Source organism: Gopherus flavomarginatus, chromosome 2 (assembly GCF_025201925.1).
Source record: "Gopherus flavomarginatus isolate rGopFla2 chromosome 2, rGopFla2.mat.asm, whole genome shotgun sequence".
In the NCBI taxonomy this organism is placed as follows: Eukaryota; Metazoa; Chordata; order Testudines; family Testudinidae; genus Gopherus; species Gopherus flavomarginatus.
The window spans coordinates 112,892,546-112,910,914 of NC_066618.1; the positions used below are offsets into that span (position 1 = coordinate 112,892,546).

General features: G+C 41.1%; 1 protein-coding gene and 1 long non-coding RNA gene across 6 annotated transcripts in view; both read right to left on the reverse strand.

The window, feature by feature from the left end:
- Positions 1-18,369, reverse strand: part of LOC127043770 (uncharacterized) — a 421,859-nt gene that overhangs the window by 233,656 nt on the left and 169,834 nt on the right. The window lies entirely within an intron of this gene.
- Positions 1-18,369, reverse strand: part of GALNT1 (polypeptide N-acetylgalactosaminyltransferase 1) — a 206,742-nt gene that overhangs the window by 29,571 nt on the left and 158,802 nt on the right. For all 5 annotated transcript variants that reach the window (XM_050937728.1, XM_050937730.1, XM_050937729.1 and 2 more), the window contains 3 exons: positions 16,631-16,748; positions 14,370-14,550; positions 2,501-2,640 (listed from right to left, as the gene is read on the reverse strand). In XM_050937728.1, coding sequence (XP_050793685.1) covers positions 2,501-2,640; positions 14,370-14,550; positions 16,631-16,748 — 439 coding nt within the window. The remainder of the gene's footprint in view (positions 1-2,500; positions 2,641-14,369; positions 14,551-16,630; positions 16,749-18,369) is intronic.

Sequence of the window (18,369 nt, forward strand, 5' to 3'; positions counted from 1 at the left end):
GACTGGGATCGGTGCTGTCCTGTGTCACTCTGTGACGGAGGACACAACACGGAGGGCTTTCCTTTTGGGGGAACAGCCTGTACCGGCGGCACCAAAGGTTACGAAGGGCTTAGCTCGGTGAGTGCAATCAGGTTGCATGCCACGGAGAAAGTCTCCGGAGTGGATGGCAGCCTGAGCTCGACCACGGTACGCACCAGGAGCTTACGTGTACTGGACTTGATGGCCCTTGTGGTGCCGGAGTCATGGGTACTGGGGTTGGTGCCTTCGCGGGACAGTCCAACAGGGACGCGGCTCCGAGGGAGGCACAGGTGGTGCCAGCAACTGTAAGGGAGCAGCAGGTTGTTTATGCTGCTTCTTTGGTCCCAGAGACAGTGAGCAACGCCACACTGGTAGAAGTGCTGGAGATGTTCAGTGCAGGGAGTCTTTGCCGGTGTCTGGATGCGGTGCTCAACCTTCCGGTGCTGCAGGTGTGCTTCGAACTGATGGCGTGGAGCTGAGGACATAGGGCTAAGTGCCACTTCCATAAGGAGATGCTTCAAGTGAAAGTCCCGCTCCTTTTTAGTCTGTGGCTTGAATGCCTTGCAAATGCAGCACTTATCAGACTGATGGGATTCCCTCAAGCACTTCAAATAGGAGTTGTGGGGGTCTCCTGTAGGCACTGGTTTAAGGCAGGCCGAGCACGGTTTGAAACCCGGAGACCTAGGCATCAGCCTGGGAACTGGGAGGGAGGGAAAGGGAGGAGCCCCTTACCCCCAACAACTATTTACAATAAAAAACCAATACTACTAAAGAACTAACAACAACTACTTTTACAACTATTTAAAACTATAAACGAGTGCTACACTATAAGCTAGGGAAGTGGAGTTCAGCTAAGCCACGCTCCACAGTTCCAACAACTGTCACAAACGGTAAGAAGGAACTGAGAGGGTGCTGGGTCAGCTGGGCTATATATCCAGCACCGTAAAGGCGACACTCCAGGGGGCACTTGAGCTGACCCACCGTGTGTTGCTAGGGTAAAAATATTCCGGCGATTGTGCACATGGCGCATGCACACCTAATTGGAATTGATATGACCAAGCACTCGAAGAAGAATCGTCAGACCACAGGCACCACAGTGGCTTCCGGGTGTTGGTGGAGGGTCCCCCACTGGACTCAATGCTCTAGGCGGGGTCAACGGTGCCATCACTGGCCTGTGCAAGGATGAGTGGCCTGGTGCAGGGGTCTCTGCTGTCTTCTCTCTGCTTGTCTCTCTTTTGCACTGGTGAGCACCCTCTTGGTGTGCTGCTTCTTATGCTTCTTCCTTGGCACCGGAGACTGTGAATGGTGCCAGATGAAACTTCACACCAATGGAGTGACTAGGCTCTAAGACTCGTCTGAGGGAGGCATCCATGAAGATAGCCTTCAGCTTAATGTGTCTATGCTTTTTAGTGCCGGGCCGGAAGTCCTGGCAGATCTAGTACTTGTCCCTCATGTGAGTTTCCCCCTGATACTTCAACTGGCTGGAGCGTGAGTCACTCACTGGCATAGGTTTGCCACTGGAGGCACAAGGCTTGAAGCCCAAGGCTCTTGGGGCGAATAAGTCCTTCAGTGATAAGAACTATTTACACCACTATATACACTAACACTAACAAAAGCCCTGACATAGCAAGAATGGTCGTTCCAGCAACTGTCACAGGCAGAAAGAAGCAACTGAGAGGGTGTGGGACTGGTGGTGTCCCTTATGCCGACGCATAAGTACCTGTCTCCAGAGGACGTTAGAGCCAGCCCAACAGATACCATTGAGGCAAAAATCTCCAGCAACAGTGCATGCAGTGTGCACATACCTAACACGGAATGGACATGAGAAAGCCTTCGAAGAACTTCTTTTTTCATGCTTTGTTATTTGTAATCCCTTGATGATTTCTGTCTAATGCAACTACAGCCTTGTCTACTCTGTACACGAGTGCACACCAGGGTGTAATGGGCACCAATGTGTCATGCACTGTCTGTGTGGATCCTGATGGCACATACTAAATGTTTTAGCATGCACGCCATCAGGATCCACACTGACAATATGACACACTGGGGCGCATCAGAATTTACATCTCAGCTGTTGCACAAGTGTGCCATGTAGACAAGTCCTAAGCTCCTTGTTAGTTTTAACTGTTTGTAAAGCACCATGCACATATCAATGAAACTGAATAAATAAAATATGCACTAGTGTCTAAAAGATTGTCTACAAAGCTCTTCCACGCTAATTTAGTACTGCTGTAAATAGGGACAAGAAATCCCAACCTTTGACATTGTGGGTCAACCACTTGGTAATATTTCACCAAACTATTCACGTCAAATATACCATTTTACAGATGAAAGACATGGAACTGTGAGATATTGCACTTTGATGCTGGAGACACTGACTTCAGCTTTACTATTCAAATGAGATCTCAAAAATTGGATGTTATGGTGTGATATCCCTTACAAAAAGGAAAATTCAAAGTATGTAATTAAAAATAATCCTTACCTCCCCCAAAGAGAAATAATGGCGTGGAATTTGGGAATCAGGATACACGTTCTCCAGGTACCACGAGAAAGGCTTGCATTGCAGTTTATGTCTTAGCCCAAGGCGTGATGATATGTCTCCATAATCTACCTTAGTAACTCCTGTAGAGAAAAATGCTTTATTTCATAGTGTTTGCTAGTGAATTTTAAACTGTTGAATTTTAATAGGATAATGCAAATGTCATCAATACATGTTATATGCTTCAAATATTCTTTGTCCGTAACAAGCCAGCTGAATATATCTCTATGGCAAAGGCAGACAGGAATTTTTTTTCTAATATAGTGTACTTTTTGAAAAAAATGCTTGTTCAGCTGGAGGAAGTCACACAGTAGAGACTACTGCTTGTACCTTTTTTTCTAAGCACAGGAAAGGCTAAGCCACTGAATCTGTATGATATATGACAATTCCTTATTGGTATATGATGGAACAATTTACATACAAATCACTGACTCAGCTAACAGGGAAGAAAAAGATGAAACCTTTAATCATTATCACCATCTAACTTGCAGGATAATTCTTACATAATATACATCTGGGTCTTTCTATGTTGAAGGCAGAATGCCACTTTTAATGAAGTTCTGTTGGCCAGGCTATAAATTTGGGACCACATATTATGTTCTCCAACCATAGTATAACTCTCACTTGAGTCTATGAGAGGTCTGCACAAAGAACTAGGGTAGAATATGGACCTTATATAACTAATCTTCTAGTTATTATTTGTTCAGTACCTTATTGTTGCATTCATGATCGTTAGATAGGAAGTCTGCTAATATCTAGGACTGCCATTATTTCTACCCTGTTTCTTACCCCTCTTTCCCTCCCTCCCCCATTTCGTGGTCTTTGAATCTCTCTTTCTTTCTTGGATACTTCCCTTCCTTCAGAAACCTTCTCACATGTGCACTTGAATCTCAGTCCTTCCCATCCCATTTGCTAAAATGATCAGCAATTAAATAATTAATGCTGACATTTAAAATATCATAATTAGGCACTAAAGTTAATACCTCAATGACATTAATGGAAACAGGGGATTTTGCAACTCTCAAAAACTGCAACAATTTACACTCAAACTGTTCATAGTTTCACTCTTTTCCACAACAGCATACAGGCTAGAAATGTACTTTTTAAAAAACAAATGAAAACTTTGATTTCTACACAAACTATATACGCCATATGGACCATATAAATACATCAAATGGACCAGGTCTGGCTTACAGATTGGGAGTCTGACAATTTTGTTTTATGGAGACCACATTTTCATATAAAAGTAAGAAAATGTAGGTTTTTGTAATCCATGTTCTTTTAAGATAATTATAATAGAAGAACCATCATCACTGGCATTCCTGTTCTTGTGCGACTGAGTTACAGTATGCTAGCTTTGGAATATTGAGTCATTAAACTAACTCACCATAAAGAGCTGCATAGCTACCCACTTATAGCAATGAGTGATATCATAGCTGAATAAAGATTCATAAAAGTTTAAACATGAAAAAATATTCCCCAACTTGAAAGGGGGTGGAGGAGTATAGCTGTATGTTCTGAGAACAAGAAATAAGGATTAATAATTTTCTCCCCTACAAAAGATTACTAAGAGTTTGTGCTCACCCAAAATGTATAGAAGGGTTGTACCAAGATGGGAGTAAAGATGTGGGGACAAATATTTGTGGTAAGCTTGCCTTGTAGTGAATTCCCAAATTATGGGCGCGAAGATATAGCCTGAAAAATCATCATCCTTGGAGAAAAAGAATTTGGAATAAAACCTGGTGTATTGTCAGTACTTGCTGTTTCTCAGTTTGCTGGAATGGGATGAAGACACTATCACACCCCACCAGCATAAAACTCTAAAATACTTGCAAGGAACCAAAAGGAGCCTTTTCTAATCAATTTCAATATTTTTTCATAAATCAAGGTGAACAAATAAAAGAAAAGGCTTCCTTGATGAACAAGTATGACATAAAACATAGCTGAAGTATAGAGTTCCTCACCTTTCAGTTGGAAAAAAGTAGCTGATGGACGAAGCATTTATTTGTCATTATGTCTCAAGACAAAGGAATGAGTCTCTTGCAACTTTAGAGTATTCTACATTGATTCATGCACAGAATCGGTTATTACTGACCTTTGGAAAAATGCTATTACAACTCTGTCACATTACTAAATGATAATAAGAATTCAAGTTATAACCATGAAGAAAAATTTTTTAAAAAATCACATTCAATGGTGTACAATTGTGATATTTGTCCAAGTGGTTTTAAATACTCACCACCCGATTCAGAGAAAGAAATGTCCCTTCCTCCTTCAAACATACAACAGTCTGATCAACACTGAAGAAACCCACTCTGGAGATTTCAGGCACAGCCAACTATCAACCCAGTGTCATACCTGTAACTCCTGAGTAAGCGCATACAGAAGCTAACCAAAGGCAGACTACACACACCTAACAGAGGCCAACATCCTAAACACTGCACAATCAGGATCTAGGTCAAAACATGGGAAAAAATGGTTACTAACCTGTGCTGTCACTGCTGTTCTTTCAGACGTTACATATGTCCATTCCACTTCAGGTGTGTGCACACCCAGTGTTGGAGATTTTTCCCTTAGCGGTATCCATCGGGGCATTATATCTGCATCCTTTGCTGCCTTGCGGTACCACGGTAATCTCGGCACATTGGTATAAAGGGCAGAATCATCCCAGACCCACCAGACAGACACTGATAATAAGAAGGAGGATGGGTCATGGAATGGGCCTGAAGCCTCCTTTTGCCTTTGGAATCAGGAAGTAGCGTGAACAGAAACCCTACTCTCACTGAAGAGACATGGCCTCTTCTATAGTTCCCAAATGGAGAAGAGACTGTACTTCTTGGAAGAGGACAGAGGAAATTGGATAACCTATTGGAAAAAATAGGGGATGGAGAAACTGGTCTGTCCTTGACAAGGCAGGCAAACAGACTGGGATTTCCAGTCTGTCTTGAATAACACCCCCCCCCCCCAAAGAAGAAAACTGAGGACACGATGGTCTTCTCCTGGGGCTTTTTCCTCATTTGCTAGAGTGGTCAGGTTGCCTTGGTGGGAAAGACAGGCATCTCGGCAGAGACTGAGGGAGGAATTGATTTGTTTAAGAGAAAGGAGCAAAATTCCGAATGATTTTAAATGGTCTTCAAATCTTTGAGACTGTGGAGCATCTTATCCATCTTGTACAAGAGTGTAGAACCACTGAAATGGAGGATCTTGGATCATCTGCTGGAACTCTATTGTGGGAGACCAGTGGACTAACATCAAACATCTGCACACACATACAGCAGATGCCATGACTCTGGATGCTGAATCTGCCCCATTTAAGGATATTCGCAGAGAAGTCCAAGCCATCAGACTGCCTTCATCTAACACTGCCTGGAATTCCTGTCTGGCATCCTCTGCCAACTTGTCTGAGAACTTTAGCATATTGGCCCACAGTGAGAAGTTGTATCCTGCCAATAAGGTTTGCTGATTAGTGAATTGTACACCAAATGTGGGATAAATATTTCCTACCAAAATGATCTAATTTATCTGAGTCTTTGTCCTTTTAGGTAGAAGAGGGTCACTGACCTGCTCTTTCATTCACTGCCAAGACAATTAAGGAACCTGGCAAAGGATGAGTATAAAAACATGATAAGCCTTGAGAAGGGACATGGTACCGTGTCTCGGTTCTCTTAGCTCTTGACGGCAGAGAGGATATTTGCCATGATGATTTCATAGACAAGAACGGCCATACTGGGTCAGACCAAAGGTCCATCCAGCCCAGTATCCTGTCTACCAACAGTGATCAATGCCAGGTGCCCAAGAGGAAGTGAACCTAACAGGTAACGATCAAGTGATCTCTCTCCTGCCATACATCTCCACCCTCTGACAAACATGCTAGGGATACAATTCCTTACCTATCTTGGCTAATAGCCATTAATGGTCTTATGTTAGATGTCTTGCATACCTCCAGGGGTACACAATACAGTTTGGGAACCCCTGTGCTAGGAGATCTGAAAGGCTGAGGAATTGGGGAGGACCTGGAAGTGGGAGGCATGTCCCACAGGTTTCAGTAAGGTCATGGGTATGGCACAGGATCCCAGCCACAACTACTCCAATGATCCCTTCCTCTAGAAAACTGGTGGGTACTGTTAACGGAATTCCCTTGATGAAGGCAAAGGACATTGTCATTGTCTATCCCATGAGCAAGAGGCATAATACTGTACTTCAGACCCAGAGTTGCCTGATCATGGTCGTGGTGTGTCAAGGTCCAGGAGTGTTCTAGAGACCTGAGCAGCAGGAACAGCATGATGTGTTCAACCCTGGACTGCACCAGTCAAGAAAGCACTGGATGTGCAGAAGATCTAGTGCCCCACGGTACTAAGGGTTGATCATGACTCTGATGTAAATAAGCAGCCAGGGCTTGAAGTTCCACTGGAACCCAGCTGGCTTGTCTCATAGGCCATTGAAGAGTCCAGCACAGAGATATTTCTGGTGCTGTTGTTGCATCAAAATAGCTGGCACAATATTGGGTGTCTCAACGGCCCAGCTGCCAGAGTTGACAACCTCTGATAAGAAAAAAAAACTTATACTAATACTAATGAATACCACTAATTAACTGTTTACAAGAAAAAAAGATAAATTCCTTGAAAAGGGAGAATCTTGCAGAAGCAAGTCAGTGTTCCCCAACTATTTATCATGAGCCCTAAGAAGCAACTGAGGGCTCCTCCCTTTATGCCATCATGCAGCAGTATGAAGCAGTGGAAGGTGCATGCGCAGCTCCTACAGGTACTGCTAAGGGAAAAAATCTCCGACTGGTGCAGTGGGTGCACACACACCTGAAGTGGAATGGACATGTGCAATCACCTGAAGAACTGAAATTGCTTTAGTGACATTGGATGATCTCCTCTTGTCAATGAACAGAGGACAAATATCCATTCTCACGTTCCTAGACCTCTGTGCAGCATTTGATATTAGTGACCATGAGACATCGCTGTCTCACCTAAGTGGTGGCCGGAGTCCAGGGCAATGAGCTATAATGGTATAAGTCCTTCTAGGAGGGATAAACCTTAAGAATAGTGATGAGAAATTGCAACCTCCACCATTAGTCCCCTCACTTGCGAGGTTCCAAAAGGATCAATTTTCTCACTCCAGTATTTTTCCAACATCTACATGCAACCACTGGATGAGCTGGTTAGACAACATGGACTCAAATGCCAGCAATATGCAGACAGCACACAGCTCTACCTATCCTTCACCATATAACTACCACACTACCACCACCAACACGGCCCAGTGCTTGCATGAAATCAGCTCACGGATGAAGTATACTTGGCTGAGTCTGAGCAAAACAGAGTTGATACTGGTGTCATAGAGGGAAATATTTTGAGGAGCTTGCAGTCATGTTGCAGTCTCCTTGGACTGCATGTTCATATCCACAACTGGTCAATTCAGTCTGTAGTCTAAGACAGTAGTTCTCAAATTTTTGTACTGGTGACCTCTTTCACATAGCAAGCCTCTGACTGTGACCCCCAGTCCCCTTATAAATTAAAAACACTTTTTATATATTTAACACCATTATAAAATGCTGGATGCAAAGCGGGGTTTGGGGTGGACGTTGACAGCTCGTGACCCCCCATGTAATAACCTTGCAACCCCCTGAGCGGTTCCGACTCCCAGTTTGAGAACCCTTGGTCTAGGAGTACTGTTGGATTCATTTCAGTGAAACTGAGCGCTCTCACCACTACAGCCACAAGTTATGCTTCAGCAACTGGGAAACTGCAACTAGTTAAAAACTCTGCTGCATCTCCCCAGCCACACAGGCTACTGTGACCACATAATATCTGTCCTTCACTTTCTACAGTGGCTTCCCATTGAATCTGAATCAAGTTTAAGGTCTCAAATCATTCTATGACCTAGGCTCAGTACCTAAAAGACCTTTTAAAGCTCCAAGATAGAGCTCCTCTGGCACAGTGAAACTCAACAATAAGAGTAAAGATCGTCTGTTCAAGACACAACCTTTTTCAGAGGCAGTCAGACTGTGGAATGAACTCCCTCAGGAAAGAAGAACTATCACAAACCTCATCACTTTCTGCTCAAAAGTGCAAGGCACATTTCTTTGACCTTGCCTTCCCTAACATAAACACATTGCAACAGAAAGATTTAACCAAAAAACACCTACCAAAACAAGACACTCCACTACTCCACATGCTTCTGCCTCTGGGGACAGGATGAGAACACAATACGTGACTAATATGTAATCACATTGCTTAAAGCACTATTACAATGTGCTCAGGTACTTCAATGAGGACTGTGGTATAAAAACCAAAAACCTATGCAGAATAGAATGCCAGTGTTCACAAAGAAAGTTCCAACAAGCTGTGGGCTCAACCATTGTAAATGCCTGATTTAGCTTTTTTTAGCTGAAAAAGACAAAAACCCAAACGCAGACAAAAATAAAGGCAATTATGTTAAAACCTGTAGGGGAACAAAAGATAAAAAAAATAGGAAAGCTGCAAAAATACTCAAAACATCAAAATAATCCATAACAAAATAATCCATAATTATAGGTTAATCTTCAAATTCTCATAATGTGAGCAAACCAAATTGCCTATAGTCTGTATGTGACTAAAGGAGAGAGACAGTCGTTGAGCAACCATTAGACATCCAGGTAAACTAAAAGGTAAATGGTACAGTATGTACAATGTTTTCCTTCAAGACTGCGCACATATGAGTTTGGAGAAAGATTTCTGTTAGTGACACCAGGGACACGTTATTTGTTGATGGTTTTCAATGGGGAAATGCATTCTGGGTGTTTGAGGAGCACAACGATAAGCAGTGACCTTTTAAATCCATTTCAATTTATCAATATATTTGCATACTTGAAATTAACCATGACTCAGAATAGTAGTAGAAAAACAAACTAAAATAGAATGAATCACTGAACATACATTTTAATTGTGTTAGACAGCATTTATAAGTACAAATTGCTGCACTTATATCACAATGTTTCACCGTGCTCCTTTGTCCCATTTTAAAATGTTGTTTCCATTTTGTTTCTTTCTTCTTACAGAGGAAATTTGCACAATACCTCAAGCTAGGAAAAGACCCATTTCCAAAGCAAATAATTTTCCATAAATAATACAGAAGACTGTCTTTTGTAATCTTTTGCAAATTCCTTTCAATCCATCTATGAATCAAGTCATATGAAGCAGTAGCCTTACATTTATGCTGTGACGCAGGTTGTTTTAAACAGAGCCTGTTTTTTAATTCTCATTTGGTGAAGAGCAAACAGAGGTTTGGCATGCTTAAAAATTCAGACTATTTTACATAAAAATGTCTAAAGAATCACCAAACATAATTTTGCTGAAATTTATTTGCAATTTATTTCTAGCTTTTTTTGTTACTTTTTCTGTATAGGCTGCCCACCCCTAGCCCATCAAAATTGGCAACAGTTCACTAATGACAATAGAGGGCAGTAAACAAACCATTATTAATATGGAAACAATGTTTGATTAGAACAATCCTAGCATAGAAAACACTAAGGTAAGCTTTTTTGCTTATTTGCTCCATGGGGAAAAAAAATACTGGGGGAATAAATGACCAGGTTGTTTTACAAATATTAGTCTTAAAAGTCTAACTTGAAATTCAGCTCTGTTTAGGTTTGTATTATGTTATCTTTCAGCAATTTCTAACTGAAAATTTAATGCATGTTTAATTAGTAATTCGTCAACAAAACACCAATTTCCAAAAAAAGGTCCTGAAACATCACACTCTTTTTTTTGGTTAAATCTCTCAAATATAATTTCTATTTATAAAGGAGATTTTTTTCTCCTAAAAGAAGTTGTTTTTCAAACAACGAATTTTAGACAAGAGCACAGGATGTAGTATAAGCAATTAGATGCAATAAACAACACTGTAAACTTCCAGGACTACTTCCTCCCATCCTAAACTTCTCTAGAAAAGGTGAGACCATGAGAAATTTGATCTACCATGTTTAAGTCCTTACTCATTGCTCTATGAACATGAAACTTAAACTGTGTGTAATTAACATGAAAACAAACATTTCAATGAATTTGCATAACAACTATCACATATATTGCTAGGAGGCGGATGACGTCTTTTTTTGGGACTAACTTCTCTTGGTGAAACAGAAGCTTTCAGGCTTACACAGAGCTCTTCTTCAGGTTGATATACTTAATAGAAATACTGTCAGGGCCGGCTCCAGGGTTTTTGCCACCCCAAGCGCCGGGGGGGGGGGGGGAGGAAGGGGGAGGAGAGGGCGGAGGAGAGAAAAGCCGCGATCGGTGGCAGCTCCACTGTGCCACTTTCTTCTTTGGCGGTAATTCGGTGGCAGGTCCTTCCCTCCGAGAGGGACTAAGGGACCTGCTGCCAAAGAGCCAGACATGCTGCCCCTTCCCCTTGGCCGCCCCATGCACCTGCTTGATGAGCTGGTGCCTGGAGCCAGCCCTGAATATTGTATCCGGCAAACTAGAGACTACATTAAACAGGCAATAGATGAGAAACTAAAAAACCATCAGTGGCTTTACTTGTCTTTTCCTGGATGCCGAACTGCACTAGGAAACAGGCCACTGACTGTAGCAGAAGAGCGTACAAAATGCTTCAGAAATCACATGTAACTATAGTGTGTATAATATTTTTTTATACTGATCCTTATTTAGAATAGGAAATGCTTTCCTAAAACCAAATCATCAGAGGCCATGGAAAATGTATCACCTGATCTCCTCTGTAGGTCTAACCTCTCCCCCTGTTCTACTAATATGCAGTACATCATCAGGCAGCCCAGACTTGTGACCAGGGCTCTCAGGGAATGCTAGATGAGAACTTTCTAAGCTGTACAAATACCCACATATTAACTAATAATTTCCTCTTACCCAAAGTGCATTGGGTCAAGTAACTGACTTTCTGTTCTGACTCTTGACCTCTGCCCAGTCCATCACTAATGATATAAAGGAAGACGTACAGAGAATAGTGTGGAGGGACAGTAAAGACAGGAATCAGAAGGCAGATAAAGGATTTTCCTCTCAGGAACCACCAAATGAAATACCTTCTGCTAAATAAAGCATCTATGGAGAAGAACAGACCAAGCTCTGTAATGCTCAATGAAAGTCTTGAAAGGACCATACTGCAGGCCTACTGATTTCTTTTGAAAAATAATATAAGATTTAGAAGAATGTACAGTGATAGAGTGAAGAAATGGCACGTAGTTCAAAAGCCATGTCAAATTATTCATATAAAAACGACCAGGATAGTGGGACTTGTGTTTTCTGGAATTAATCTTTTTATATTTGTACCAACAGAAGGACCTCATCAAGATTTTGAACAGGCTGGTGGATGGGCCAATTTATTCTAATAACATTCTTATTACTACAGCTGAGTATCCAAATTTTGGCTAGGATTTTCACTTTGAAATTAAGGTGGCTTGGATTTGTGTGACTCAGAAACCCATGAGAAAGTAGATCTGCTCTGTAAATATGAGTGAAAGCCTTTGTGCTAGTTCTATCAGGTCTTCAGTAGTGACTAGCAAAATCCTTCTGGCATGTTTGGAGCTATTAGAATTACTGTTCTTTCTTAGCGTTCACTATTCTTGATTACTTTTCCCAGAACTGGAAGAAAGAAAAAAAAGTATGCAGTAGTTTGCTGGGTGAGCAACGTAGTAGAGCAATACTATTTTCTGGAGCTTTGGGTTGATCTCCCCTGTGAAGAATTTTCTGGCTTTCCTGTCTTTGCTGGATGTGAACACATCCAGGCAGAAGTGTCTAATCACGATGAGATGATTTGAATTTTTTTTCTGTTCAGAGTCCATTCTCAGTTGCTTGCAGTTCGGGTGACTCAGCTACTCCACTCTGGTTTATGGGCCTTTTTGATAAACATCTCTTGAGTTTAGGTACATTTCCTCTAGAATAAAATCTGCAGAGCTTCTGCATTTAGTGAGTTATTTTTTCTACCTTGCTGTCTTATGTAAGCGACTGGTAATGGAAGGTAATGCATAGCACTAGTCTTTTAAAGTAGCAGATTAATGCATTTAGTAACTTCTAACATAGCCCATCTTTTCCATGGGTAATGTGTTGGTCCAGATGAGATTCTCACCCTGAGAGACTGGCATCCTTGTATGCACCCAGAGGTCAGAAATCACAGTGTACATATTGGTAAACTGAATATGTCCTATTTTGGGATATGTTACAAATAAGTGGACCTTTGACTGAAAGCTTCAGAAGACTGGTTAAAACAAGGAAGCAAATTTTGGATACCTGAAGCTTTCCAAAACCCCTTCATCCAACAACTAATCCTTCCCTCACTCCTTGTGACCTCCACAATACTACCTCCCTAATCCTAATCTTTTACCATAATCTCCAACAGGTCTCCTCTAGCTGGCATTCCTATTCTCTTAACTTTAGAAAAGGCTCCTACTGGCTTCCCTTTCTGTACTCACCATGCTCACATTTTTGATTAGTTCTCCAGTCTCTGCTGGGCCTTCAAGTCAACTCCCCAATTTAAATACTGTGAAAACTAATAATTGTCCATTACCATTACAGATGAACTACTTACTCCCAGATGAGTAAACTGCAAATTGAGAGTTAACTGTACGACTATGATAACAGCTTGAATACTCAATTCTATTGTCGTCCTACTAGCTCCAAGGCAGAAAATCACAGAAAAACAGGGACTGGACAGTGGGGTTGAGAGGAACAGATAATGGGGAACTAATTAAAGCTGATTTTATGGCCGACTGGTGCTCTTCTGGGAGCCAAGTCTGCTTCTCCCCAGGAATCCTCACCCTCAACCTTGTTGCTGATTTCTTGTGGGCCAGATCTTAAGCATCAGTGGAAGAGCTGCTATATACAGAGAAAGAAAGCAGAAAAGTTGAGGGGAATTAAGATAAGAGGGAGGAAGGAATACATTAAGAAACACGAGAAAAAGTTAAAATGTACAAAAAAATTAGAAGTGGGCTGAACACTTAGCATTAACTTCATTTAACAAAAGAAGGTCATTGACTAAAAGCATACCACTCTACTTTATTAGAAAGTAGTATTTCATTACAAGCAAACTGATCAAGTTTTTCCCAAGAAAATAGAAACTACTTTTACAAATAAAGCACCAGAAAATCCACTGTATGCATAACGTCAATTCAAAATACTGTAACTTGTAAGGTTAATTTATTTTAAAAGGATTCATCTGAAAGACTTAAAAGGAATGTTTTCTTTGGAATTAACAGTTATTCCTTTAAGACAGGAACGTAAAACATTCGTAATTCTGGAGGGCCAAAGCAGTAATTTGAAGGAGATGTCTAGTTTCCACAAATTTCCATACATTTACCAAAAATATAAAATTGACTGCTTTTTACCTTTCCTGATAGATGAAAGGAAATTGCTTAATTAGCAATGAATGTCAGCTGATCATCTGTAACCTATTCAACCTGAAGTTATAGGGAGAGAGCAGCCATGGGCCATACTTCAGGATATTATAAGATGTATTTGGACTTTTGGCTACACTTCCAGCACTCCGCTTCCACAAGTCAACTTTCCATTGCACTTTTATTTTTGTGCACTTGAAGCTCATTCTTAACTTTCACATATGCATGTAAAAAGGACTTCAGGGCACACCCACATCTGTTTGGTTAGGATAACAGAATTTTTTTTTTCTTTTAAACAAGACCATTCCTTTAACATAAATTGTTTTAAGTGATCTTTATTTTACTGGAAGGCCTTTTCTCCACAATTACCAGTATTTTTATTTAGAAGTACTTATTTTTATTTTTCCTTTTGAAGACACACAGATCTCTCTCGAATGGAATTATTTTACACCAAAAATTGCTCACCTGGGGAAATGATGTAAAAGAAATTCTTAAACTCATCCATCCAGACTTCTGCAAGTCGTCTGTTATTTTTGTTGATAATCTGTCCTGTGCCTCCTGGAAAAGTATAAGGAGTGGCTTTTCGGAACACATGTCCAACATGTGAACAGGTTACAATTTCCAAAGTGCCCCCGCACTGCCAAATCTGAAAGTTATAGAACAGTCATTGCATAATTCAAAGTGGCCACAATTAAGGCGATTTTTAAAGAGTTTTTGTACCTAATCTCTTTTCAAGCTGGAAAAAATTCTGTTGCCCAAAAGTCAAGTAAAAATGTTAGTGTCCTGCTCCCTAGAAGAGAATTTAAGGGGTGGCTGGGGGCAGACTTAGTGACATCAGGCACAACAGCACTGAGATGCCAGTCAGGGGCTGCTAGAGATGAATGGTAGTGCTCAGAGAGTGAAGCAAGAAGAGAAAAATGGAAGCAGCAAAGGTGTTACTTTGTCTAAAAGAAGTTTCTATTCATGATGGATAAAAATAAATCTTAAAAAAAATCAGATTTTTAAAAATTTTAAACTGGGTTTTTGTTTTAATGAAATACATTTTAAAAAAAATAAACTTTAATTAAATGTGAAATTATGACAACCTATGCTAAGACCTAAACTCACTAATATCTACTAAAATAATTTAAATTAAATAAAATATCCAAGCAGTACACGTTTGCTGCTGAAGATTTAAAGGAAGTCAAGCCACACTGAACTGGTGAAAGTAACTCGTTTAGCACCTGGAACCAGATTTTACTGCAGTGCTAAACCAGCTTTTGACAGCAATAACCTTCTCCTGATGCAGGGGACAATATTTTCTTAATTTTAAATTTATTCAACTAGTTCAGTTCAATAATTAGTTCATACAAAGTTGAGAAACATATTGGGAGTTGAAAAAGCAGGAAAGCTTGTTTTCCCTCTTCAAATCTATGAAGGAAAAAAAAAAAAGGTGTTGAGAGGATGAAATCCGCTAGTTCTAAAATCCTGAAATACATAATGACCAGAAACAAATCAGTTCAGCTTCCTAACTACAAATAATACTTCCTTTGTTTTATAGATCAGTTTTAAATGCAAAGCATGTTTTGAGAAACTTTTTCTTATGCATCCAGCACAATCAAGGTAGTTTTATTTAACTAATAATTTTAAAACGCTGGATTTTGTAGATTTTTAATCTTGGTCCTAATGCAGCTTGACACAAATCACAAGTAAAAAATTAGTCTAGTAAATAAGAAATGTGTCATTCACCTTCTTCTAACCTAACAAAACAGTAAAAATTAAGAATTTGAATAAATATTAAGCTATAATTAAATAAATGTGAAGAGATATAGTACATCATCCTACTTAGCAAAAAGAAGCACCAAATTTATATTAAAAGTTACATTTGGCTGCAAATCAACATGTTTAAATGGTTGCCAACCAATAAGAATTAACCTTTTGTAAAGATAAAAATATACAAATGCAAAACAAGTTTAAAATTGATTATTTAGATCAGGTTTCTTGCTTGCTGATTTAAATCAATCCACCCTGTTTTTATTACTAGATTTCTCTGTAAAATGTAACAAGATTCAGAAATTTTTGTTCTCGATAAGATTATCTGAACTTAGTCTGGAAGACCTTTTCAATTTTACTCTGAGCCCCAAAAGACAGCCTCTTAAAATTCTTGTGGATGTGTTTAACTTAGCTATCTTAGCAGTAACCCCCATTCACTCTGGCTGAAAGCAAAGAAGGGAATGATAAATGTTATCATTTGGTAGTCACCCAACATGGAACATATTTCAGAAATATGGACAATACTAGGTAGATCCCACATCCATAAAAGGATGCAACCATCAAGTTGTAAATGACCAAAAAAGAGTGTTTATAATGGAAATACTAGCTTTTATTCGAAGGTTAAGCCACACATCACTGATGTCAGCTTAGTTTATGATGTCTCTCCAAGTAGTTACTCTAACAGAGCTTCTAAACTGGCAAATTTTAGTTGATTATTTTTCAAATGCTTATTTTTCTTTAAATGAAAATTTGATGTCCAAACATTTTTGTCTCATGGCTCTGTAGACAGCATAATTGATATTTTCCTTTACTGACAATATAGCACTTACAATGGTCCACATGAGAAATTACACAAAAATTAAGTTGCTATCTGTGCTTGGATATTAAAGGTACAAGGACTGCAAACATGTTACCATTTATACAACCTAAACTGTCCTAAGTTAAGAAGTAAAGCAAAAGGAATTGCTGCTTACCCTGAAAGAAATTTCTAGGTTTTCTCCTCCCCAAATATCCATTCCAGCATCATATGTCCCAATTTCCTGAAAGTAATCCCTGTCTATTGAAAAAAGGCCTCCTGCCATTGTGGGTGTCCTGAAAGAAGACAAATATGTAAAAGTACTTTAAAGGGAGAATACTGGACATTTTGACTACACATGTAGAGAAAAGTATAAACTAAATCTTTTCTATACCATTTAAGCATCTTTCGGTTTTTTACTTAGCTTACTTTTTATCCTTTGCCTCTTTTTGTCAAATCTTTTGTTTTCTTTACTTTTATTTCATACCTGTATCTTACTGTACTGTAAAAGACGGTTACTCATCTTTGTAACTGTTGTTCTTCGAGATGTGTTGCTCATATCCATTCCAGTTAGGTGTGCGCGCTGCACGTGCACGTTCGTCGGAAGATTTTTACCCTAGCAACTCCGGTGGGCCGGCAGGTCGCCCCCTAGAGTGGCGCTGGCATGGCGCCTGATATATACCGCTGCCGGCCCGCCCGCTCCTCAGTTCCTTCTTGCCGGCTACTCCGACAGTGGGGAAGGAGGACGGGTGTGGAATGGATATGAGCAACACATCTCGAAGAACAACAGTTACAAAGGTGAGTAACCGTCTTTTCTTCTTCGAGTGATTGCTCATATCCATTCCAGTTAGGTGAATCCCAAGCCTTACCTAGGCGGTGGGGTCGGAGTGAGAAGTCGCAGCATGTAGCACCGTGGAGCCGAAGGTCGCGTCATCTCTGGACTGCTGGACCAGGGCATAATGGGAAGCGAAGGTACGAACGGAGGACCAGGTCGCTGCCCTACAGATCTCCTGGATGGGCACGTGGGCGAGGAAAGCTGTCGATGACGCTTGAGCCCTGGTAGAGTGCACAGTCATGTGACCCGGAGGAGTACGAGCCAAGTCATAACAGGCTCGGATACAGGATGTTACCCACGAGGAGATTCTTTCAGAGGAAACAGGTAACCCCTTGGCACGTTCCGCTACCGCCACAAAGAGTTGGGGGGACTTGCGGAACGGCTTGGTTCTCTCTATATAAAAGGCAAGCGCTCGACGGACGTCCAGCGAGTGAAGCTGCTGCTCCCTGCGGGACGAGTGGGGTTTTGGGAAAAAGACAGGGAGAAAGATGTCCTGGTTGACATGAAAGGTTGAGACCACCTTGGGGAGAAAGGCTGGGTGCAGTCTCAGTTGGACGTTGTCCCTGTAGAACACCGCATGGGGGGGATCTACGGTGAGAGCCCGGAGCTCCAACATCTGTCTGGCTTAGGTGATGGCCACCAGGAAGGCAGTCTTCCAGGAGAGATAAGAGCAGGGAGCAAGTCGCTAATGGCTCAAAGGGAGGGGACATGAGCCGGGTGAGAACTAGGTTCAGGTCCCAGGTAGGGGTAGGGCATCGAACCTGGGGGTAGAGACGCTCCAAGCCTTTAAGGAATCTCGTCCCCACAGGGTGAGAGAACGCCGAGCGGCCATCCTCCCCTAGGTGAAAGGAGAAGATGGCCGCCAGGTGAACCAGAAGAGATGATATCGCCAGGCCCTGCTCCTTAAGGGACCAGATGTAGTCTAAGATAATAGCAATGGAGACCTCAGTGGGAAGGAAACTGCGTTCCGCACACCAGCAGGTGAAGCGCTTCCATTTTGCTGAATAAGTCGCTCTAGTGGAAGGTTTCCTGCTGCTCAGGAGCACCTGCCTCACTGGGGTAGAGCAACGGAGTTCGGACCA